Genomic DNA, 26,822 nt, shown 5'->3' with positions numbered 1-26,822 from the left:
GCCATCATGACAATATTTCAACACAGAAAGCCAAATCAACTCGTCATTAGCTTCAGAAAGAATAAAATGACGTTTTTGAGCAACCGTCTCACTCTCCTGATCTCAACATCATTGAGCCATTCAGGGGAAACCTCAAATGTGAGGTTCCAGCAAGACACCCAAAATATTATAGGAAAAAACCATTCTGCCAGGAAGAATGTGCTGTTTTGTCATCTGAGCCTTATCCAAAACTACCACAAACAATTTTGAGCGGTCCCTGATGTTAAACAGGGCCATATTCAGCATCAGAAACTAGGGTATGTAAACTTTTGAACAGGGTCATTTGGGTAGTTTGGGTTGTGATCATGCTTTTGAAAGAGTAAACACAGAATATTGCTAATAAATATCTTAAGCTAGTCACTAGCAATGAGTGAAAAAAAAGGTTTTGTGTAATCCTTCATATTTTGTGAGAAATCGCAAAGAAAGCGTTTATTCTGCTGGGGTATGTAAACATATGAGCACAACTGTATATCTTACTTCCTGGTCATACTGGCTTATCTCGAAAGCGAAGGCTGTCACTGGTCTGAGGTATTTTTCTTTGGCAAAATTGTTAATAGTTTTTTTTGCCAGACTCTCCTGCCCCTGGGTGACGCAGCTATTAGCTATCCTCAAGAGCTAGCAGTTGGCACTTCACTGTGTCCTTAGCTCTGACCACATCCACCCCTGTGTCTGCTGCTGCTACTTGGATTCCCTGCGGTTACCCCTGACTAATACAACCGTGTCGCTTAACCAGCCAATTCACCTGCTTGTGTCCTGTGGGTTGTCCTTGATAAGACTTTGAGTGTTACCCTTTCGTGGGCTGGTTACGATAGCTACTCAGCTAATCAGCTAACCTCCCCTGGGTACATAGCCAAGGCTACCAGAGGCAGTGTTAGCTGCAGCTAATCTCTTGGTCTCGCTTCGCGCCTGTTGGGTTTGCACTCAACATCCCCTGTACAGTCAAGGGTTCTTTTACGCATCCTATCCCTCAAGGTGTATACGATGAGCAGTCGTAAGGCTACCTGTAAAAGACCTCCCCAAGAAAAACGGCCATGCCCAAGAGACTGCGGGTTGGAAATAAAGGCTGCAGATATTCATGATGCGTGCTCTGTCTGCCTTGGCATAGACCACGCACTGAGAGGCGTTAGAAGATGGCTCATGCGAAACATGTCGCAATCTATCATTAAAAACGCACAGGCAAAGACTTGCACTGCTGGTGGAATTGGCTGTATCTATTCGCACCCAACCTCACCACGACTCGAAGGACGAGGATTGGGAGGACTGTCAGTTTCTGCAGTGGGGCGGTTCAGTCCCTTGATCCCTCGCTCCTTCTTACTCAGCGGTCCACATCCCCTGAGGTGAAGGATGCCCTACTCGACTGTGTCTCGTTTGCGGCTACTGGTTCTCTTGATGATAGTAGGCTGCCGTCGGATTTTCCAACTGCTATGTCACTTTGTCTTATTTAGTAGCTGCCTTATACACAGAAACATGATCGTTATCAGTTATGAATGATTTACCAACATTCTCGTTCAATCTTATAGCCGTTCCTGCACCATATGGGCCAATCCATGCAAATGCGGGGTTGTTGACATGGAAAACAAGGCGTAGAGAACTTTGCTAGTGCACAGTTAGTTTACAAACAAGCTGTTGTAGAGGCTGCGCCACAGCCCGGCTACAGCCTGCACCACAGAACATCTACAGTTACACACACTTCACTCACTCGATCCATGCCTGCAGTTCACCTAGAGGCCGTTGTCGTGAGAGCGCAGTCAATTCATTCCGAATGGAGTCTGCACTCACTCATTTGCACCCCTAGAGTGCAGTACCACCCGGAAATGTGGTGAGTGAAGTGTCTGTACTGTAGACCTTCTGTGGTGCAGGTTGTAGCGGTGCTGTGACGCAGCCTCTATGTGTATTTGAAAACACTTTGAGTCAACTGTATAGTTGTGATACTGTGCTATATAAATACATGTTGTTGTTGTTAAAGTCATATTGACCTATAGACTGCAAGGAAGCATGCCAACGCGTGACCTAGCATCGCAGAAGTGCATTGGTGTTAATTCACTCTCCATCCACCTGGCAGTACCAGGAATAGACACAGAGATTGCAATTTCATTCCCTGTTTAGAACTTTAATTCAAATCCATGTTGGAATGTTGTGATCATTCTCAATTCAATTCAAAATTTTGCTCAACCCTGATACACACACACACACACACACGCTCGCACACACGCACGCACGCACACACACACACACACACACACACACACACACACACACACACACACACACACACACACACACACACACACACACACACACACACACACACACACACACGTGTATGTAGCATACTTACTTAAACTCCAACAGCTTTCACTTTCCTGTCATCATCATCCACAGGGGTTAGACAATGAAACTGAAACACCTGGTTTTAGACAGGTTTGGCCAGAGCAGCCCATGCGTGTATATTGACCCTGTGGAGCTCCTGACGGACAGTTCTGGTGGAAAGTTCTGGTGCCGTGATTTGGGAAGCTGTGGTTCTTTTTTTTTCTTTTTTTTTAAATACAGTCGGGGGGTGCATTTCTAGAAAGCGTAGTTGTTCGCAGTTAGCAACAATGGTAGTTGCTAATGGGAAATTGCATTGCAACCAACAAAGTAGCTAACATAGTTAGCAATCGCGCTTTACAGAAATGCACCCCGGGTTAGCATCCGAACATCCCTTTCAGACAGCTTCCTCTTGCGTCCACACCTAATCCTATTGGATGTGGTTCGTCCTTCTTAGTGGTATGCTGACATTACCCTGGATACCATGGCTCTTGATTCATCACAAAGACTTGCTGTCTTGTTGTGGTCACAGATGCGCCAGCTAGACGTGCACCAACAATTTGTCACCCATAATGTTGTGTGCATTACAATGTTTTGAGCAAAACGGTGCTCTTACTGTACTTGAACTGTAATTGAACCTTCACACTCTGCTCTTACTGGTGCAATGTGCAATTAAAGGGGTATGCCACTATTTTGGGGCTTATTTTGGGGCTATTTTGGGGCCAAGGTTTATAAAGGTGGTAAAGTGTCTTATTTTTCATGTAAGTCGTTGTCTTGCTTTAAGACAAGTTAAAAGAGGGAGCATGTCGCTAAGCTAGTGAAAGTCAATGGATCACTGTAGCATGCTACATGCTACACGAATCCATTGACTTTCACTAGCTTAGCGACATACTCCCTCTTTTAACTTGTCTTAAAGCAAGACAACGCTTAAAGGGGCACTGTGTGAGATTTTTAGTTGTTTATTTCCAGAATTCATGCTGCCCATTCACTAATGTAACCTTTTTCATGAATACTTACCACCACCATCAAATTCTAAGTATTCATTATGACTGGAAAAATTGCACTTTTCATACATGAAAATGGGGATCTTCTCCATGGTCCGCCATTTTGAATTTCCAAAAATAGCCATTTTTAGCTGCAAAAATGACTGTACTTGGACCATATTAGAAAATATTTGTTTATTACTCAGTACTTTCATGTAAAGATCAAATTTGGCAATAGGCAGCCCAGTTTCAATGAGCAGCATAGTTGCAGTACCTTTTTTGACCATTTCCTGCACAGTGTCCCTTTAACATGAAAAATAAGACGCTTTACCACCTTAATAAACCCCAGCCAACGATTTATACTGTTTTAAGCCCCAAAAATAGTGGCATACTCCTTTAATGAAGATTGGCCACCAGGCGGGTCCACTTTAGGCATGAAACTTCCCACACTAAAATGGCAGGTACGGTTCAGTTTCATTGTCCAACCCCTATATGTTCAGAAGGTACGTAGACATTATTTGGAAACTTAAACATACACGGTATCTGCCCACCTTTAACTTACACATTTTCCAAATACGGATTCAGACATCAAACTATGGTAGTACGATTTGTCACTTGATTCCTTTGAACAAAGTCCTTTGCACAGTACATGTGAAGAAACTGACATGATGAATCTCTGGGATTTTTCCATAGTTATGGTGTGTGTGTGTGTGTGTGTGTGTGTGTGTGTGTGTGTGTGTGTGTGTGTGTGTGTGTGTGTGTGTGTGTGTGTGTGTGTGTGTGTGTGTGTGTGTGTGTGTGTGTACATGTGTGTGTGCGTGCGTGCGTGTGCGCATGTGTCTTAAGTTGTGGGTTTCCGATGACCGTGGAGCCAAATTCCACTACTTACTAACTATGCCTCAGTCGGATCGCATAGTCGACATGGTGAGCTGCCCATATAACAACCTGGTAGTCGGTGTGTCAACCGTAGGGACGCTCATCGTCTTGAGAGCAGGTACACACACACACCCACACACACACACACACACACACAAACACCCCTCCACTGCCATGCTGTAGCGCAGGGTTCGACAACCCACAGCACAAAACCTATTGTATGCAATTGTATGTGTCTGCAATACACGGAAATAGCCACAAGAGGGCAGCAGTCAACAACAAGCTCACAGTAGCTCATTTTAAAAATGGCTGCACAAGAGAGGAGGCTTCCTCCATGAGTGAAGCAGAAAGATCACCAAATTGCAAAGGGTTGGTGTACAAATTTCCTAAATATTCTTGTGTATACTTGAATAGGGCAGTCATGGGTAAGCAGTTAGGGCGTCATACCATTCCACTGTACACAACAGTTTGGACACGTCAGGGTGTATACTATGGAAACATTTAGGGCAGGGGTATTCAATTAAATGTAACCAAGGGCCAGTTTTTCAAATTCCTCCCAGTAAAGGGGCCATGGAATGTGCATGTGTGTGATCCATTTATATCTACTGTCAATGATGTAATCGTATGCAATGTCCAAATTGAGGGTGCGAAACAAGCGGACAACTTTCCAGACAGAAGAGATATTCGCTTTTCTATTTATTAGTAGCCTTGATTATCTATTAAGACTATTTCTTATAAGATATCACTCTCATGTGCAGAGGAAAACTATCCCTATTCTGAAGGGTTAGTGCTAGTGAAATTGCCCTAGCACACATTTTTGTTTTCATTTGGTTATGACCTCGTGGGGGGCCAGAACCTTGCCGTCCAAGGGCCGCATCTGGCCACAGGGACGCCATTTGAATAGCCTTGATCTAGGGTATTCATTGAAAGAAAGAAAAAAAGTACAAGAAAAAAAACTGAACCCTGAAATGTACCCCTACTTATTAACTACAACATCCAGCCGTCTAGGTTTTAATCATGCACCACACTGGTCCAATGCAACTTCCAATGTTAAACGCTTTGCCACTTAGCATTTTGGGATCCTTGGCTGCGCATTCAGGTAGAATCAAAACAAGAAAATCCATGTATAGCCCTGTGTTTGGTACTGGTAGGAGCCCTGCAAGCTCGGTCCGGTGCGCTAAGGTGGCATTACTGGAACCATAAAACCCTTGCAAGGCGGGGTGGCGTTTCAAAGAGCGCGGCTCATCTCAGTTCGCGACAGTAATCCGGCTTTTGAAGCATTGTCGGGCTGGAACCGGCTGGGAGCGAGGAGCACTCAAGACTAAAGCTAGGTTCACACACGTCGCTGCTAGTTACTCGCTCAGCGAAAGAAGTCAATAGAATGTCAATGTGTTCCAGCAAGACTAGCAGGCGAGTACTGTACAAGTGATGCGATGTGGGCGGATCCCAAGTTGAAAATATTTTAACTTAGAGCGAGGCGAGTAAGCGAGTAACAAATTGGAATGCAGAGTTCGGTAGCCTACTTCTCGTCTGTTCATTGGCAGTTAAAGCCGCGGGAACTTTCAGCGAATGTTCCATGAGAGACTGGCGAGTGGGGGGACGCCGCCGTCTTTTCTCTGCTTTGTTTTGTGTTTTGTTTGTTTTATCACTACGAGCTCTTTTAGTTGAAGCAGGTTGTTCTGAGTTGCTTGTTCCTAGGCCTACGCATGCGTGTATGCTTTCATCTTCGGTATGATGTAATCTACAGACACACACACACACACACACACACACACACACACACACACACACACACACACACACACACACACACACTCCTTTAACTACTTTATGTCTTCTACACACACACTCCGTTAACTACTTCATGTCTTCTACTGCAGGTTTGCATAAGTATTCTAGCTTTACCATCTCGAAGTCCACTCCCGCCTTCATGTATTGCGACCACATTGGCCTACTGATGGTTGTAGACGTGGACTTCACCACCGACATTGGATTCATTAGCAAGACCATTGATCCCACTATCATCCAGGTGTGTGTTTGGGGGGGGGGGGTGTTGGGGGGGTGAGGTCAACTTTTTATTCAGACAGGACAGGAAGCGAGTGGGAGCGAGAGATGGGGGAGGATCGGGAAATTAGCCTGGTTCACATCAGACCGTGTGTGTAGCTTCGGCGCCCCCTGGCGGAGCAGAGCTACACACACTACCGTCTGCTACACAGCCATAGACGCTTTGTCGCTTTATCTTCAACCAGAAAATAGACGGAGCATTAATCCATTGTAATTATACTGTAGGCAGATAGAGAACATTTCCATTCCTTCTGAATCAAACCAAAATATCAGCAGTCAGTGAGCAACCAACTGCATCTCGAGCTATGTGACTCTCCAATGGTGGCAATGAAAAACGGTGGCCCTCTGTATCATGAATGTTGCCCATCCCTGAGTAAGATGAAATACTTTAAAATGTCAAGGTGTAGCAGTTCCAAACTGTCTGAAAAGCGCCAGACCTTTAAGATTTAAAAGTATAGAAGTTTCGTACCATCAGCCCTGTTTTGAGACTTTTTTTTGCATTTTCTGCTTTTATGTGTGTGCGTCTGTGTTTTTGTCTGTGTGAAGGACGATGATCACAGCTTTCCAGGACATTTAGCCCCGCAGTATATGACTCCCTCAACAGTCCTGCTGAACGAGTTCACTTTCGACCCTGCATACCCTGAGTTAGGTTATCTTCATGAAGTACATCGTGGAAAAATTGTAACCTTCCGGTGGGTGTTGCATGTATGTTGTGTGTTTGTTTACTCTGTGTTACTGTTAGTTTTAGTTCTGTCAGATCCACTCTAGTCAAAAATGAGATGAGAAACAGAGATATATTTCAGAAGCTTTATTTCTGAATGCATACATTTGTGTTTGGCGGTATGGCTCTGTTCGGAGGAAGTTCCCCGGCTTCTCCATAAGCTCCATGGAAGCCAATACAGGGAAAAGCAGCATCCTCAGGTGGAGTGCCTTCCATTTAGCTGGAAAGGCGACATACCCCGTAGAACAGAGCAAGCAACAACGACAACAGTATGACATTGTTTGGCAATGATTCGTCTGGTGGAGCAGGGGAGGTGGTGGGAGCAAAACAAGCAGCAAAAAGCAATGACAGGAAAACAAATGTGGTAGTTTAAATAAAGCGCGCCAAAGGTCAGCTTCCAATTGCAAGCAGCAGCTGATTAACCAAAGCGCAGCTGATTAGTGGAGAGTTGTATGGGTCGGGTCGGCGTCATTCAGTAGGCAAAAGGGCTCGTTGACTACGTGGTCTGCCAGAACTATCGCAGGTTGCTTTTTGCATTTTCCAATCCATTCCTTTTCCACTAGAAACAGTAGGACTAGTAACAATCAGGGTTCCCACGGGTCATGGAATTTCTGGAATATCATGGAATTTCATAAATGTTTTTCCAGTCATGGAAAGTCATGTAATTTTACCATTTTGTATGCACAGTCATGGAATATCATGGAATTTTCTTAACAGTTGTTTAAAAGCAAAAACTTTTTTGTTTGGTGTATAAGATTGTTTCTTACTGGTTATACTACAACGCTTTGCCAGAGACAGTTAAGTTTTGCACTGTAATGTGCAACATTTTAGAATGCAATGAGCTCACTGAAGTCTGGCGTTGGCTCGGTGTCGGCTCTAGGGGTGAAGATAATCTTCAGTTTTCACACTTAACATTTTTTTTTAACATCATTTCTTTTTACCGAAATGGTCAAAGAAATTCAGTTTTTTGGGTCTGGAAAGTAATGGAAAATCATGGAATTTTATATCTGAATTAGAGTGGGAACCCTGAACAATAATTGATTAATAGTAAATACAAATGAGCATTTAACATGTAACATGTAGAAAAAATATAAGATAAAAAAAGAATGGAAAGACATTACAATAATAAGACAATAATAATAGTGACAGTGGCATTAGTGAAAGCAATAATAATGGTTAGGGAGCAGAAGGATTTTCAATTCAAAGCCTGGAGCAAGGATTCTACTCCAGATCCAAATGTTTATGTGTTTATGTTAATGTGGATTATAACATTTGTAAAATAACTTGTATTTGATACAAGTGTGATTTCCCCCCCGAAATTTTGAAAAACAGTTGCAGGCCTACAGTTTTTAATCCTTAAAAAATATGTATTGCGAGGATTGCAAGGTCTGAAGATCGATTTTGTGAAGTACTTTGAAAAGGTGATGGGTCGTATAAATGCAAAATTCAGGTCAAAAAGAGGAAGATGTTGAGCATGAGGAAGAATGTGGCGAAATAGTCACTATGAATGAAGATTCTTATTTTAACCTGCGAAGACATGTCATGAGAAAACATGATGAGGTGGTCCGCAAACACCAGGAGGATGCAACAAAATATGAGCATTCCTCTTTTGTCAATTCTAGATTAAACGAAGATTGCATATTGTGATAAAAAAGTGTGATGAAATATCATAAAAACATACACTAACTATGCTTAACAATACAGAGTGGGTTTACATTGGGGCTGTCAACAAGTATTCAAAGTTTGAAATTCGAGTTCGAATAAGGCTTTCTTTGTTGACACTTACCAGTTTCACAGCCTTAAACTGGGTTGGTTCATTAGCACCATCACGGCATTCTAATTTTCATCCTCGTTGCCATCGTGGGAGGGGTGGGACTTGACTTGAAATGGGCGTTCGCTGATCGGGGGTAATGTTGTCCTATTAGCGCCTGCCCTTAGTGTTGCTAAGACACACTTCCGTGGATTACAGCTGAACCCTGGTCAAAAATGCTTCAAAGAGTTGAATGGAAAAGAATGTTGACTTGGCCTCCATTCTTATACAGTATACCAGTGTTCTCCAATTAATTTTCCACAAGGGCCAAATTATGTTGCACAAATTAGGCTGAGGGCCAAACAAATCGCCTGGCCGTTTGGCCACAGATAGCACTCATCTATGTTTTCATTTGTTCCAACCTAATGGCGGGCCAAATGCTTGCCATGCCAGGGCTGTATTCGGCCCGCGGGCCACCAGTTGGAGACCACTGCAGTATACTCACAATGATCGTACTGCATAACGTCACCTGAGCTTGAGTTTAAGTCTTCTTGTTAATACGAGGTAAATAATCATTGTGTCAAAACTATGTTTACGTATCATAATAACGGAATTGTCAATTCTGTAACGAACTATGGATTAGAAATTGTAATAATACTTGACAATGTATGGAATGGTTGAATGTGAATAGGCTGGTAAAAGTAAGTAAATGAAGGATGAATCACCACACACTGGTAAGCTTATTCTTTCTTTGCTGGTAGTTTATTTGGTGAACAACGCGATTCGCTGTAGCTTCATCAGGTTCATGCGTTGTTCACCAAATAAACTACCAGCAAAGAATACTAGTGTGCAGTGATTCATCCTTCATTTACTTGGATTACTCTTACTGCACATCACCAGCACCTGGACAGTGGTTGTGCACAGGGACGCTACTTTGAGGCTGGTAAAAGTACCTGCCAGTTTCATATCCATCCTTTGTGTGTGTGTGTGTGTGTCTGCGTGTGTGTTTTTTGCAGTCAGGGTGGTCAGGTACTCATAACGGACGTTTACCAGGATCCTCTGTTACCAGGTGGGAGTCACAAAAACAAGGGTATTTCGTCCGGACGTGCCTATGTCACTAGTGATGCGAGTCCTCGTTGCCGAACTGCACTGGAACTCACTAATTTCAGGCCATTTCAAACAAGCGATTTAGGGTTAGGTTTAGGGTTAGGTTAGGGTTAGGGACGAATCAAACGTCGTCAGCAACAAGGACGCGCGTCGCTATTGTGACGTGGGCACGTAATACCGCATCCGGACAAAACACCCTAGAATTTCATTGTCCCTTACCAGGTATCAAGACCTGCGCCAAGGGGGATCTCCTAGAACCTATGGGGCTATTGCATGAAACCATACAGGACTTCCCACTTTTCTATGAAGAGTCTCTTGCTAGTAATAATGAGATCTTGGTACAGATCACAGTTTTAGGTGAGTGAAACGCATGCACACACACGCATACATACACACGCACACACTATAGCAAAAATAGCGCAAAACAGGACTCAGGTGTAACATGAGTGATGTCACAGAATGTTATTTATTTAGTCATGTATGTATTTATTTTTTAGTGGAAACATTTCTGGGGGACACAAAGCAGCACAAACGTAGCACAAATGAACAACAGTTGTATTTCAACATTTTAAAAATGTTCATTTTATTTGTATGACACAATTCTTAGAAGAAATGCAGCTCAATGTGCTTAACTATTCTGTCCTGGCAACACGTCTGGGGTGTTGTTTTGACAGATAGCGAACAAAGTAAGACTCAAGGCGTGACTCCAGTTTGAATGCTTTAGTGAAGACATCTTGATCCATACAAATGTGTAAAACTGAAACAGAATGAAATACAGGAGGATACACTAGGGAATAAAATGCTCAGGTGGATACAATAAGTTTTCCCTTTACAGGTACTAACCAAGGAACGTCTTTTCTAGGATAGGTTTTAGCTTTAGGTCAGGTAAGTAGGCAGCACTGTAGTTTAAAAGTTAAAGCAGACAGGCAAATTTTACCATCTAACATATTTCTTATCAAGGACAAAACACAGGCAAATTAACAGTAAAGTGTATCAAAATATAGTGACTAGGAAAGTTTACATGAAACATACAAGGCACAACTGAACACAAACGAAGCAATACAAAGATTGAATGACTAGAGAATTTAGCTAAGAGGCATGCTAACGATCGTGAATTAGCATATTTCACACCTTTAATACCGATCTCAGTAGAAGATAAATTTAGCGTTTTTGTCACTACGGTTCACATAACAATAACTTTAAACAGCATCTACATAGATTTTGGTAACTTACTGTTAGTTCCATCTCTAGGATTTTAACAGTTGAAATTTCAGGTGACGAACATGGCAACTGCTTTCCTCAGGCTGGTCAGAAAGGAAGTGCATCACGTAGCAACAGGAAATCTGATCCTTTAGATGCAGTACTCAATATTAACACCAGGGGGAACATTTAGACCCAAAAACTGACAAGACAGCACATTAACAGTTAGATTAATTTAGTACCTGACATGCAGAATACCATTGGTCCAGTAGTACCAGTTCACAGTGACTACGTCACTCCCTTTTTTAATGGACGGGAGAAACCGTTTTGTTGTACTCGGTAGTGTGACCGATTCTGAGCCCTCCTCGCAAAGGAACAGTTTACAAGAGGCATGTGTACCAGCGCAAGTTGCAATGCAAAACTAACTAGAAGCACTCAGAGAGTGCAGACCTCCGCCAAGGAAGCTGCTTGATAGAACATTTGAATTGAACACCCAGTCTTTCTTCCCCGTAATTCAATTTCTGGTCACTAGGGGCGTCTAGATATATAGGTCAGCAACGGTGAAGAATCTTTAAACAAGGCCGACAGGCGGACAACAGATGCGTCCCTCTATGCCAGTTCCAACTATGCTATTTTTTCCCCCAAACGCCCCCCTGGCCTCGTCCTAACCTGTCATTGCCCCCCTTAGGATGTACTTTTTGTTTATTGGTCATATTGCCCATGGGAACTCCAAATAATGTGGCAGGCAGCAAAATGGCGAGACATTGCTTTATTTTTTGCAGTTTAGGCTATAATAAGCTTATCATTCTTGAATTTGGAAAAGAACCATATGATTTCAAATTTCACATAGATCAAGTAGGCTACATTACAAATTACCAGATATTTATCAGTATCAGCCTTTCGTATCACGCCATTTCAGCGTCATGTGCATGTGGGAAAGATTCTAAACATCGACAAATAATAAATAAATAAAACCGTTTGGGTGAATCATGCACTTATGGGTTCACCCTCTAGGTGAATTATGTGCTTATTTTTCAATACCAGCTTCACCGTCAAGGCACAAAGCAGTGAGCTTCCGTGCCAGAGTTTACCAAATTCACACGACTGCAAAGCAATTACGAAAGACGCGTTCTCTCCCATTCTCTCGCTGAGCGCAACGGAAAGCACCTGTGGGGTACAAGCCCGCCAACGAAAGAACCTCCCTATGTATGAGTACCACACTGTATGTCAAATGGCCCAGCTGTCTACTTATAGTCCTAGTTCGAGCATCATTTCAGTGCGCAGCGCACACTAGGGCTGTCCGCAAATAATCGACTAATCGTTGGTCGAACAAAAAAATGTCTAGTCGACCAAATCCCATTGGTCGATTGGTCGCAGCGGAGGGGGAAAAAAAGTGCCTCGTCAAAGTGCTTTCAGGACTCTTAACTTGAAGGGCATGACAAAGGAAGACGTGTTGGTGATTTGTTTGACAAGGGTAGAAGTTATTTTGGCCATGTCTGGTTGGAGCTCTAAAACATGGGATTATTTATGAAACGGATACAGATTAAGTTACTGCTTGTCAGCCAATGGTCACTAACGTCGGGCGAGAAGAACCACGCGAATTCGAACGACAGGTGCGTTTAATTATGTAAGTTCACCACCACGGCAGATGCTGCTCTCCTCTCCCGTACACTAACGGCACCGTTTGCTACAATACCTCCCTCGACCTTTTGATTCCATTGGTTCACAAAACTCCAGGGAGCCGCCTGCATCGGTCTCGTCTCGCATAATTATCCGTTTATTGCAGACAGTGTAAAAAGTGTGAAGTCGTGTCGGCGCATATTCTGAAGCTCCAAAATGCTATGTTGCAACGTCATGGTGCTAAGTCGCACTTCGTTAGCTTCCATACCACTTTGCTTTATCACTTGGCTGTACAATTTTACTCCGTGCTGGCCAACATCCAAAGAACCACCACCAGATATAAACATATTTTGGGGTGTGTGTGTACGTTTTAGTCATTCACCAACAAACTTATCAGAATTCGGTTTGCTGCCCTGAACGGCAAGAACTCTTGTCAAGACTCCAGTCCAGCGATAAACAAAACCAGCGTGGGTCATTTAAAAGGGGAAACGCTGCGCATCATTTAAGACCATAAACAGACACTATGCGCTTGATGGACATTTCAGTGAACATCTATACAGGAATGCTGCAACAAATGTCGAAATAGATGAAAAGGTATGACAGTCAACGCGGGGATATTGATTCTGCCCTCCAGTTGGGCTACTGCTTTCAGACAGTGAGCGGCATCTGTACCATAGCCTACGCAGTTTGTTTCCATCACCGAATATTAATTTTAATTCGTTTTTTATTTGTGTTTTACAGGCTAAAGCTATGTGAATTCGAACTTTGAATATTCATTAGGCCTAGTAGGGCTATCTGGTCAAAATGGGATGTTATGAAAGAAAGAAAAAGCTAACCTAATGTTAGGTCCACGTTTAGGGGAAGAGCTGTGCTGCGGGTCGCCTGTCAACTAATTACAGTTCCATGTCATGGAGCGTTATGCAATGCAAACACCCTTCTATCCAAGCACAAAGGAAAATATGAATGTTATGAAAGGAGAAAAGCTAACCAAATGTTACAGGTCCACGTTTAGAGGAAGAGATGTATGCGCTGCGGTCGGCTGTCAACTAATTACGGTTCCATGTCGTGGAGCGTTATGCAATGCAAACACCCCTCTATCCGAGCACAAACATCTGTGTCAAAAACTGCCTGCCGACTTCTAAATCGTTCATTTCCGCGAGTTAAAACTGCCTGCCGACTTCTAAATCGTTCATTTCCGCGTGTTTCTGATGAACCAAAATAAAGTTGCCTCCATTGTCCAAACGCAAAACAATGCCGAAAATTGAATGCCCCCCTCAGTTGTCTCACATTGCAATCAGCTTAGCCTTGCCGGTTTGGTAACATACATTTTGGCTTGCACGCATTCACTCCGGTCCAAAATGCCAACTCTGCCGACTTTTTGAAGGAATGCGTTTCAGACGGACGGATGGACGGACGACAGACAGACAGACCCTCTTATAGAGATGCTGGGACGCATCTAAAAAGTTCTGGTTCCGGTTCCTGATTCGGATCACTACCAGAATTGAATCACTTGTTCCTTGGGTCATTATCAACAACTCCACAAAGTTTTGTCCGATTTCAGTTGATTCGTTTTTGAGTTATCCTGCTGACGGAATCTTTTAAAAAGTCCTGGTTCCTGTTTGTGATCCGGATCACCACCAGAATTTAATCACTTGTTCCTTGGATCATTATCAACAACTCCACAAACTTTCATTCAAATCTTACTTTTTTTTTCTTTTTTTTTTAAATGCAGTACAGTGAATAATTTCTGTTTACAACACAGTTTCATTCGTCCCTCGTGCAGGGGTCTATGTTATGAAAAAAATAATAACACAAAATAGGAGCAGAGATAAGAATTTAAGAGTACTGTGAAATTGTTAACACATAGACAAAAAGGGTCTAAGAGGGTAGGCTATGCCTTTTCCCCACACACACACAGGTGTACACATTCTACATGAGGGGTGCTGGTCACAGGGCCAGTTTTTCAAAATTCCTCCCATTGAAAGGGCTGAACAACATATTACACATTTATGTCTATATTCACATTCATTTCTATATACAGCTCAATGTCTCCTCTGCCGTGTCAATGAAGGCCTGTCACCTAACTCATTACAACTGTAAAACAAAGCCTGGGGAGTGTTAGTAAACTCATCCCAACTGTCCCTTCTCTGAAGGTTTTTTTTATTGCTCCCAAACCCAAGTTAACTACAACAACTTGACTAGGCTTTTGATCCCTCTGTCTTTCAAGCACTTGTAGTTTTCTCTATAGGATGTATTTACTCCAGGAGGAAAATGCGAAGGAAATCGTAATTCAAATCGTTTTTAACAAAAACGGAAATCGTTAAAAAAAAAAAAAAAATTTAAAGTTAAAAAAATTACATTTTCGGAAACTATGGCGGCCAAATTTAAACTATGGCGGGCCGCCATAGTTTCCTCAATGTATGGGAAACACTGGAACCACTGTCCTAGGAGATCCTGGTAGAGGAGAAAGACACAGCAAACCCAGCAACATGCAGACATGCAAACTAGGAGAAATACTGCAGACTTTAAAGCTGTTACTATCACCACAAAATACCACACCATTTTAGTCATTATCACAACACACAAGGAAAAGTGTCCCCTCATTATGGCCCCCCCACTGAGCAGAGCAGCAATCAGGTGCAGATCTGGCCTTGTACACAAGGAACCTAGAGAGACAATCAACCAGCTCCCAATACGTCCTGACTAGGTGGTCTCTACCAGATAGGGTCACACTAGGCAAAAACCAGACAGAAGAAACAAGCAAAGCAAACTAATGCACCTCCAAAGAAAGAACTAAAATAACCTCTGTGGTGCCGGCTGTAGCCGGGCTGTGACGCAGCCTCTACAAACGGCCCTGTTTCTAAACTAACTGTGCACTAGCAAAGTTCTCTATGCCTCGTTTTACATGTCAACAACCCTGCGACTCTGCGGAATGAAGTATTGAGCAACTTTGAGCCTCGTAAATGGGTGGAAAGTTGAGATTTATAATGATGGCTTATTTGGTGCCGTGTCATCACAGCAGAAGCCAAATTTCTACTAGCTCGTGAAATTCTGACAAGCACTCGGACTTCAGAATGCAGGGGACCTTTGGAGGCGAGGTATGTGGCAAAAGTTAGCGTTCAGCATCACATGTTAACACAATATAGGCCATTTCACATAGGATTTCTCCTTTAAAGACGTAACGTCAGGAGAGACTAGCAGGTACCCCATCAGAAGATATGGCTGTGAAAATTAGTACTGATCCAGGTGGGTTTTGTATTCATTCAAATGGTTTACTTGGAAGTAACTGGACGACTTCTTGGGGTGTGAAAATACACTAATCCTCAATTTGGACTCGGAGAGACAAACAGTGCATATATAATAAAATAAAATCCTGTGGAAAGAGAGATTCTTCCATTCTCATACTTAACTTGACACTTGACAGCAAATTTCCCATGTCCTTTCGGTGGGCATGAGTGCCAAAACATTGACAAGACGGCTTCTTTTGAGGCTACCCAACGTGACTTGACATGACGTGATCAGGAAGTGCATGATTTGATACTTCGCTGTAATAACACTCAAATGCTGTTATGATAAAATGCCCAGATTAAATTTCCAAATCGTGACTGTATGAGTTCTGAAATTACACATGCAAGCTCTGTTCAGAGTAACTAAAATCACATTAGAGTGTGTTACAGTGTGCAGATACTGTAGATTCGGAATCAAATAAGTAAATAAACAAAAACAACAAAAAAAAACCAGTAAAAACACATTTTTACCATTTAGGTGTCAGCACACTTCATTTTACCTGTCATGGGATTCAAAGTGTAAAAGAGTTTGTGCAAAAACATTGATTTTACTTGCACAAAAGATTCCAGGCATTTGAGTCATTATGCATTTGAAGTCCCTCTGGTCCCATTTTTTTCTCAAATATGTCACATATCAAATCTGTCTGACAATTTATCTGTATATCTATCGCTCTGTACTCTGTACTCTGTAAGTACTCTATCTACTTATCAATTCATCTATTTCATCTACACAGGCCATCCAATAGGCTTTGAGGACAGGCACACAAGCATGGCAGTGGTCAGCCCTGGACAGTCCACTCTCCTCATCCTTCAGGTTTGTAAGAAAATCCTAATTATGTAAGAAAATCCTTAACACTCTTTGAAAGAATGTACATACTATACTCACAGAGACATAGAGAGTACTTAGGAAAAAGTTTATTCTGTTCAGAGGGTAAACTTCAGAGAAATTAGAATAGAGGAGAAGCTTCCCATTTAGCCAATAAGCTTTGCAGTTCCTCTTGTGGGGGCCACTAGGGGGAGAACGCGGGCAAGTGAAAACCCCTATTGACCCGTTTACTGTTTGTAAACAAATATAATGTAATTTAGCTGCGTATGCATCGTTGGAGCAGAATTGACCATGCACCGTTCATTTGTATAGAAACTAGCCAGGTGTTTTTTTTTTCCAAAATACGAAAACGGATGATCACGATAACTTCAGATATGCAGTGGGTACCACAGACATGGGCGATATGGAAAAAAATATATATCACGATATGGATTACTTAATATCACGATAACGATATCACGATATAGGACAAGTACATAGGTTTTCAGTTATTCTCTTTATTTGCTCTTTATTTTTTCATGTCGCAAAACAACCTCTCTTTAAAATGAATCTTTTTATTCTTATTTTTACAGTTACATGAACTTATAGTGTGTATTGTGACAACATGAAATGTAATTAAATGATAGTAATTTTATCAATTTTATACAATTGAATATCACAATATAAACAATATAGGAGAAATGTCACAATATACACTTATTAATATCACGATAACGATATATATCGTCATATTGCCCAGCCCTAGGTACCACAGACACGGGCATTCCTAATGATGTCCTCAATCCAGTCAGTAGTTTAATGTCTTGTAACAGCAAACTTCTCATATGCTTCTAGAACAGCCTCAACAAGTGTAAGTTACTTTTTGGGATTTCTATTTTTTATCAATTAACATGCTTCAGGATAGCAGGTCTTCTCTCTTTAGGCAGTCCCACCAGGAAATCGCGGACATTTTCTCAAAAAATCGCGGTCGGAATTGCCAGATGGTGCACGAGGATTTCCAGAAAATCGCGATAAAAGTTGCGGAGCTTCTTACTGTGTTGTTGCGATTTTGTTGCGGCATGAAGTGAAAGGTGCGATTTTTGTTGCGATTTTGAATGTGTTTCCCCACGCTTGAAAGTAAAGGACACCGTCACATTCCAGTCCTCTGGTGTTTTTATATTATTTCCATTTTTATATTATAATTTTGGTCCTTAAGCAAAGCAGGGAAGCGGCCAGGGCGAGTTTTTAGCCAGAATGTCGTCGTGAAAAGTTCCATCTCTTTCATGCTGCCATTACCACACCCTTCATTACAATGCTGTTTATGGCCGTTTGACTCTGTTTTAAATGTCATTACCGTTTCAAATTGTAAGCATACAAACTTCGTATCATGTCGATATCCATTCCTGACTTAAACAGTGGATACATAATTAACTATTATCACTTATAAGTAGGCGGGCGGAATTAGGCATGTCCATCCGCGTACCCCCCCACCCAAAAAAAAAAGCGAAAAAACCTGTGGAGCTCTGCATCCAGTTGAAGAGGGTGTAGGGACAATTGCAGTTATGCAATTGAGATTACATTAATGGGCTCGAAGAATAAATCCTCATACCATGGGTAACCAAAATATGTAGGAACAATCGCGTTTTGGGAGATTTATCAATTATGACTTATGTAATAAGTCACAATTAATCAATCAAAAATGTAAATAAATCAGTCTCATTAATAAATCAGTCTCATAAATAAATCAGTCTCATAAGTAAATCAGTCTCATTTGATTTGGATATTAATCTCAGTATTTCACAATGAATTGCAAAAGATCAAGACTAATAGGAGTACTTGTACACGTTGTGATTGGCAGTACAATGAAGCAGTCGCCTTCAAGGTATGAGACTTAAACCTAACTGTTCACTGTGACGGTCAACACAAGGGGCACAAAACTCAGTTGAAGGGAAAAGTTCTAAGTAAGTTGATTCCGTACGTACACAATGCAATAACAGACAAAATGCAATAAAATCAAATGAATAACTTTTATTAACTACCAAGTAATCTAAATAAAGCATTACATTCAATGTCGGTTAAATGGAATAATACAAACATAAGGCGCAAATACTATAAAACAAGTAAAGAAAATAAAAGAAGAAAAGAGGGGAAAAGAGAGAGGGAGAAAGAGAGGCTTCTAGCCTGTGTTTGTGTGTGTGTGTGTGTGTGTGTGTGTGTGTAGTTCGAGGTGGGGGGTGCGTGTGTGTCCCTTGGGGACATGAAATGGCGGATCAAACGCGTGTGTGTGTTTGGTCAAGCCAAGCTAACATTGGGTACAGAAAGTTCAGGCAGAACAAAAGGCTATGGTAGCTAGTAGCTACCTAGTCTAAGGTAATAGCAGGTAGAGCTAGCTCTCCGGTGAGGCTAGGGGCCTGCAACGGTGTCTGGGATTTCTGTAATTAATGTACGCTATTCCGAATGGAAGAGAGAGAGAAAGAACCGAGACAGAGCAGGGAGTGAGAGACTGGTTGTCCAGAGCAATATCTGTAGTCGACTACAAATATGGCAACTCACATGTGTGGGGAAATATTGTCTAGGTATGGGAATGCACACAGAGCCGGCAAGCGTTAGCTAGCACGAGCTCAGAAAGTTTGCAGAGAGCACAGGACAATTAATGACTGTCTGGCGGACAGTACAGTGAGAAGGTTCTACTCAAATTGTACCGAGAGGCACGGGGGTTGTCCTGGGGTTTCTACAAACGTGATTATGCTCGAGGGAGAGAGAGAGAGAGAGAGAGAGAAGCGGTGACTGTGTGTCAGTAGGAACAGCGTGCTGTGGAGATTAGCAGCTGGCTAGCTAATCAAGGCAGGGCCTGTTGAGGCCGTGAACACAGTATCAAAATAATAAACACGCGCGCGCACAGATGTTTAGAAATTGCACGGTCGCATTCGAGAGGTTCACGGAGCGTTCCAAACATTTATATGCGTCCAAACAATGCTTGAAAACACTCCGATCGTTTCGAATGAGACGTAGCAACTAGTAAACAACCGGGAGAGTTAGTGATAGCAGATTGCTAACTAAACAGAAGGGAGACAAGGGAATCAGACATGTATATGAAAATCAGCTAAGCTTTCTTCAAAACATATCTAAACTGACAGTAGAGTAATATTGCCCAGATATGCCTACTGTGAAGGAGATGAAAAGGCTTCCAGCCTTTTCAGGAGAGTGTGGTTATCCTCAGTTGTGGACGAGAGTGGCTTGCACAGCGCTCGCAGTCTGTGGGTCCGAATGTCCGATTCTCGGTGTGTAGGCGAGTGTCCAGTAGCACACGAAGTCTACAGGGTCCAAACGTCCGCTCCAGCGAGACAGGAAGGGTTGGGAAAAGTTGCACGCACAGTCCGGCCGTGCGATGCTTTAGGCGTGAAACAATTGATGCATCAAAGTTCCACAAATGAATCCGGATGAAGTCTTGAGCAGGAACGTCCAGGCTACCGACTTGTTAATGGGCTACTGCCTTCCAACAGTAGAAACCAAAGACTCTGTTGTCTCTGATTGAAACTTTGCAAAGAAAATGAACTTACAGCTGTTTAGGGATGAACTAAGCGTTACATTATCTGTATTCGGCCTAAATATCAGATAAAAGCTATGTTCAGAGTTTGTGTGCACAGTCTCTTGTACTGCACGGCAGCGCAGCTCCGTTCTGCTGGAGGGCGAACGGAAAAGAGAGACAGTATACTGTTTGTAGCATGGTTTTGTATATCTTACTGTAGATCACTGTAAGGGGGCGTCCTTCAGTGGTACATTGTAAACAGTCTTTTGGGCTCAGCGCCCTCTAGTGGAAGGGAGGAGAAGTGGCTGGGAGACCCTACAAGGGTGACAGGAACTCTTGTGACTGAAATCCTGGTTAATGTGAGTCGTCTGCTACACATAGCCTGCCTGTGTCGGCGTTTAATTTTCAAGCTTGTCAAAAGCAACACAAATAAAAGCAGAGGGAGGGGTCGCTTTCGAAAGAAGGCATAGGCCTAGGTTTTTTTTTGTTCTCCCGCGCCGTCAGCCGGCTTTAAATTAACGGCTGATGATCATCATTCAATGTAACGAGGATGGACTTCACAGATTTCCTGTTGTGAAGGGTGCTTGCTGAATAATGCTCAGAAATTATATTAATTTTGATGCTCTTCTGAATATAAAAGACGACGAGATTGTTATCTATAAAACATCACGTCGCCTGCAGAACGGAGGTCTCAGCTGTCAATCAATACAGTCAATCGCGCAAGGAAGAGAGAAGGAGAGGGAGACACAGAAAGTAGTTTTCCAACTTAGTCCCACAGCTTTCCAACGTGTCTGCTCTGGTTTTATTCATGTTCAGTGTTCCTTGCCCGTTTGACCGCGCCAGGTTAAACGAAAGTGATTTGACGACACGGTCACCACGGTCACCAAGTGCTCGTATCCAGCCATAGCCCAATTTGCGCGAAAGATATTACTATTGGTCAGGCACGCACGCAGCATTCACAATGAAGGATGGAAATTACTCCTTTGTTGTGGACAAGACATTTGCGCATCTCAATTCGGAGGGAAAATGTTGCCTTCTGTACGCGCACAAGTCAAACACCAAAGTGGTCCAGCAGGTGGACCGCTTTAGAAAAATAAACACATCTTGTTGTAGGAGCCCTATACTTGGCGTAATGTAGATGACCGTCATGAAGTGTTAATTATATATTTATGTAGGCCTAGCACATTTTAAAAATGTAGGCCTATTGGTTATGCCAGACTAGGCATAGCTTACATTTTCCCTCCTATGAGAACATGCGTTTCCTACATATTTAGGCTATTAGTTTTTTCCCCCTCACCTACAACTTTGTACATGCATAGTAAAGTGCTGGGACTGATTGCTAGGTTACTTTTTTATTGTATTTTTTTATTGTATTATCCTTTTTGAAAGGAAGTTGTCGACGTCAGTGAAGTCAGCGCAACATGGATTGGTTCAAAGTGTTCAAAGTTGCGGGAAATCGCGGTGATTGGTTAAAGTTGCGCTCTCGCGCAGAATTCGCGGGAATTCATTGAAGTTGCGAAAAACGCTGTGATCGCAACATCGCGATTTCCTGGAGGGACTGTTTAGGGTCTGCACTGTCTGTTTGTGTGTGTGTGTTCACAGACAGTTTTACATACAGCCTCCCCACTCCCTATTTTACCCATGCCTGAAGTTCATCTAGGGGCAGCTGTCGAGAGAGCACAGCCCATTCATTCTGAATAAAGTCTGCACTCCTCCGTTGGCGTCCCTAGAGTGCAGTACCACCCGGAAGAGTGGAGTCTCTCGTAATACCCTTAAAACCTCACTGGTGTGTTTGAGTCAACGATGCGCACGCATTCAGTTAGGACGTCGATTCTGAACGGGTCAATTGACATCCATTCACTTGCCTGCGAGTGCCAACTAGCTGCAGTATCGTCGGTGACCACCAGTGAGTGAACCCCCTCTGGAAAACTTCCAGCCTCACCAAAGCTTGAAGATGTTCGAAGAGCACAGATGCCCCACTGGTCTTGTACAATTACACACATATGTTTCTTGGAATATAATGTAGAGATTGTTGAAAACACATTTACGTCAGCAAGAGTACATTCTCAGCTGTTGTGATTAAAATATATACAAAAGCGGTAGAGGGGTCCCTCAAAGTATACACACACAGGAAAACAGGTGGTCATAACTAGGGCTGGGTATCACAGCCATGATCCTGGATATTAGGGCTTTAAATCGATTAATCACGATTCAATTCGATTTGATTCTATTCAATCTGAATCGATTCAATCTGTTCCCCTCTTGGTGCCAGGAGTTCCCCTAAAGATGCTGTAGCCTATTTTTACATTAAAAATGTCAGAGTTGTGGCTTAACAGTGTTAACAGGTTGTTATTTTTTTTATTTGTAGGCCTATTCCTAATTGACAAATACCTACTAGGTATTTTCTATAGACCTAAATTGAACAAAAAGAACAAAAAGAAAAAGAACCATAAAAATCAACCTTGTGCCCTGTGAATCGATTATTGTGAAATTTAAATGATTCAACATCATTTTTTTACCCAGCCCTAGGCATAACAGTCATAATTTTTTTATCAAGGTTATGAATGGTATTGCATTGGCGCGGTCCACCATGCCTTCCTGGCTGCCACTGCCCAGCACAATACCACCGGACTCATGGCTGCTCGTGGAAACAAATTGGTTCCGGATGGTGGAGCAGCCGTGCCGACACAAGCTGCAGTCGCTAGACAAGCTGCGAAACAACGCAATCGTGGTCATCAACGTACACGAGACACTTAACTTCACCTTCAAGACCTTCATGTCTGACAGTGAGCTTCATTTGTTTACTTATTTGTTGACATCTCATGTCAAGTCAAGTTAGTTTCTACATATGCACGGACTGGTAATACAAGAAAATTGAAATTGTGTTTCTCTCTATCCCAGGGGTGGGAAACCTTTTTCATTTGAGGGGCCACATCAAATTTTATAAAATCCTCCAAGGGATTGTATTGGTACAGTATTGTGTTGCAAATGTAATTTATACAATTTTTTTTACAAAACAAGTCATATTTCTTGTGAATAGTGGTGTGGATTGGCACTGCCATCACGATCCGATTCGATCTAGATTCGGGAGGTAGCGATTCGATTCGATTCGATTCTATGCGATCCAATCCGATCCGATTCAATTCTACAATGCATTGCAATGCATTACATTTCTACTGAAAGCAAAGCAAGTGTTTAATCAGTCATGATGAGGCAATACAAGTAGTCAGATACTGAGCAACAATTTATTGGCTGTTTTCTGTATCAGTCTGTATCAGTCTTGCAATGTTTTGAAGTGCTTTTATTTAATTTAACATTCATTTGCTCCCGAAATATCCATGGAAGTAATTGAAACTTAAAAAAATTGCCGGATCGATTCTGGAACTTGCCGGATCGATTCTGGATCGTCCATGCCCCGCATTGGATTGGATCGCCGGATCGATCATTGTTGACACCACTACTTGTGAAACTGCATGACATTAAAATAATATCGGGCATTACTTTGTAATTCACTTTTGGTCTGGATCCTCGATGACCTGGAGCGTTTGGGTTGGAGGAGTGAACTCAGCTCTGGTTTGAAATGAGTGGCGACCAATCGCTGACAGTTGACGTTCATGACGTATGTTATTATACGCCCAAGTGCGTTCGCTTTTTGGCTGGCAGACTGGAGGACGATTAAAACCTCCCCAGAGAAACTTAATCAGACCATTGGTGAAGTACGAAGTAATTCAAAAGGAAGGTTCTGGTATGTTGGGCTAGATGCCAAGTTATTTTATTTTATTTATAAAATAAAGCAAATTAGCACATACATGCACACAAAACATGCCATAGAGCAGTGGTCCCCAAACTAAGGTCCGGGGGCCGGATGCGGCCAGCCATGCCCCTTTGACCAGCCCTCCACCTCTGTGCACCTCACCATTTGAACTGACCCAAAGGAGCAATCCTCACAGAAAAAAAAAAATGAAAAAAAAGCTTATATATCAAGGAGGTCTACATAAGGGGAGAAGGTGGTTCCATAGAACTCCATTCAACGGTTTTGATGCAACCGCAGCTGATTTACTTCCGCCTCAAAAATACGGAAGTAAAATAATCACCTTGGCAACGTTTAGCTACATTGCTGATAGGTCGACATCGCTGACAGCGCCAGCCAATCCAAAAACACCTACTTGAAGTCATATGTCCCGCCCTTCCACCCGATGCTGCAGATGAAAATATGTCATGGCGTCTCAAGATATTAAAAAGTCCTCAGCTGTGGAAATAGTCAACACCGAAAACCCTGATTGTCACAAAACCACCAACGCAAGTTGAAATACAACTGGTGATCGGTAAGTGTGGAGAATACCAATATGATATTTATGAAATGGTACTAGGGCCAACAAAGTCTTTAAAGGCTTATGAAACCATACGGTAATAATATTTAGCTTAGCGGCTAACCTGAGCCAGCCAAATGGAATTAGATCTAACTTACTTAACTTCAGCACCTTGTAACGGCATGTTGTAATGTACAGACACATTGTACAGTTGCAAACTGAACTGTACATGGAAAGTGCATATGTGCTATTTGGGTCTTCGTATTATTTGGCTGAAAACTATTATCCAAGTCTGCAATGTAGGCCCTATCTCAGTAGCATCATTGAAGTTGTGCAGGCGAGAGCCCTTGGATGTTCAGTTTCACGTTGAATATTTTAACATCTGCGACCATTGGCGTTAAATATTATTAGGAATGTTTGTCTGCCACACCAAGTTAACCCCCTATACGGACATTTAGCATATTTACCCACAGCTGCTGTGTATAAATCCCTCTACAAATAACGTGCAAAACAATTAATTAAACATTTCCGTTTGACAGACACAAACCATGGAAGTTGAAGAAAGGCTCCTCATCGTCAAGCAGTCATCCAGAGTGAAGATTGCAGTCAAGCAGTCATGACCCCCTCCCCCCAGTTTTTGAGAAAATTCAGAATAAAAATTCTCATTCTTAAATCATATTACTTAAGTAAACGGTAGGCAACCCAAAACCTTTCAGTTAGTAAAGCATAGGTAATACAGTATGACAATTACACCATCTGGTATTTTGAGTACTTGAAATTCAGATTAAAGTGAAATCTTGACGCAGTGTCTTCTTACATGTGTGCTTTCTAAACGTGCAAATCATTATGTGGACGTTCTTTCCCACTTCTAAGAAATGCATTACTTCAATTCTTAACATTTGTCCGGCCATTCGTCTAAACCAGGGGCAGGGCACCTTTTTCATTTGAGGGGCCACTTCAAAGTCCTTCAACGACCATGTAAGTCCTCCAAGGGCCGTACTATGAACACAAAACAGGATTCCCCCCAGCTTTTTTGGCCTATATTGAAGGTGGCCAGCTTTACAACAGACCCCACCTTCTCTTGGTCCCTTGAATATAACTTAATTGTATTGCTGATGTAATTTCTAAGATGCCTTTACAAAATATGTCATATTTCACGTGAAGCTGTACAACATTAAAATTATATTGGGGAGAGGATAAGATGGCCTGAGGGGCCGTAAACAGCCCTTGAGGCATGGCTCCCCACCCCTGACCTAAACAGATGTTGTAACAACAGTGTGTTACCAATATTGAAAAACAATTCAGAAACAAAATGTGTGTGATGTGATGTATTAGCATTTATTAAGTGTGTTTCATAATTGCAACGATTTCACAATGGTTGTCTACAGCAGATTCTCTGGGGTGAACTTGTGGTGGTAGGATGCAGGCAGGAGCGTACTGTACACATCTTCAGCTGTAACAATAAACAGAAATCCAATAGCAAAATAATTAATGTAAGAATCATACCATCACACTAAATGAGTGAAACGGGAGCTTGGTGTGCAGACTTGATTTTCAGCAACCAAATAAGGCACACACAAAGTTCTCAGGAATATGTAGGCCAAGGGTAGGGGGCCTATGTGACATCGAGTGCCAATGACCGTACCACCCCTTAGCCATGCAGAGAGCTTAGGCTTAGAACAGCAGTAGTGCACCTCACTTCCCAAGTACATAACATGTCTCATAGCTCTAGTCTAGGTATGTTTTTGATATATTGATATGTACATAATGCCCCCTCAGACTGCTGTGCATACCGAGATGATCTGCCCGGTGGTGGAGGTGGCTTGGTTTGGGTGCTGGCGTGCAGCGAGGGGGTGTCACACAGACGACTGTGATGTGCCCTGAAAGACAAACAGAATATGCACCAAATCAAACGCAGTGTTGGGGGTAACACATTACAAAAGTAATTAATTACAGCCGGGTTTCCCAAACTGGGGAGTGAGCCTACCTCAAGAGGACCATCACTTAGGGGTTGCACAAACCACATTAGCCTTAGTCTCACTGCAGGGCCAGCCCCGGGCTGGCCCGGACAAAAGGGGGCTGACGGTGATCTCATCAAAAGGGGGCTAGGTGCTAAAGATGGCCGCCGGGCCAGGTTGTCGGGCTAAGGGCCGCTTTCCCTGGCCCGTCGAATTCGATGGGCCAGCAAGCTCGCCGAGGCTCGGAGGCGGGGTCAACCATAATG

General features: G+C 42.6%; 2 protein-coding genes across 3 annotated transcripts in view; both read left to right on the top strand.

Moving 5' to 3' along the window:
• Positions 1 to 6,846, top strand: part of LOC134443129 (cation channel sperm-associated auxiliary subunit beta-like) — a 50,484-nt gene extending 43,638 nt beyond the window's left edge. Inside the window, exons 15-17 of the mRNA XM_063193044.1 lie at positions 4,176 to 4,323; positions 6,086 to 6,236; positions 6,816 to 6,846. Coding sequence (XP_063049114.1) covers positions 4,176 to 4,323; positions 6,086 to 6,236; positions 6,816 to 6,846 — 330 coding nt within the window. The remainder of the gene's footprint in view (positions 1 to 4,175; positions 4,324 to 6,085; positions 6,237 to 6,815) is intronic.
• Positions 6,820 to 26,822, top strand: part of LOC134443150 (cation channel sperm-associated auxiliary subunit beta-like) — a 46,723-nt gene continuing 26,720 nt past the window's right edge. The window contains exons 1-5 of one of the 2 annotated variants that reach the window (XM_063193057.1): positions 6,820 to 6,961; positions 9,757 to 9,809; positions 10,070 to 10,204; positions 16,689 to 16,768; positions 22,846 to 23,074. In XM_063193057.1, coding sequence (XP_063049127.1) covers positions 6,858 to 6,961; positions 9,757 to 9,809; positions 10,070 to 10,204; positions 16,689 to 16,768; positions 22,846 to 23,074 — 601 coding nt within the window. In that variant the 5' untranslated portion in view covers positions 6,820 to 6,857. The remainder of the gene's footprint in view (positions 6,962 to 9,756; positions 9,810 to 10,069; positions 10,205 to 16,688; positions 16,769 to 22,845; positions 23,075 to 26,822) is intronic. The other variant, XM_063193058.1, reaches the window with a different exon arrangement.

The sequence above is a fragment of the Engraulis encrasicolus genome, unplaced genomic scaffold, assembly GCF_034702125.1.
Source record: "Engraulis encrasicolus isolate BLACKSEA-1 unplaced genomic scaffold, IST_EnEncr_1.0 scaffold_28_np1212, whole genome shotgun sequence".
NCBI classification, from domain to species: domain Eukaryota; kingdom Metazoa; phylum Chordata; class Actinopteri; order Clupeiformes; family Engraulidae; genus Engraulis; species Engraulis encrasicolus.
Note: the sequence above shows the minus strand (reverse complement) of the source record. Positions and strands in the feature narration are given on the sequence as shown.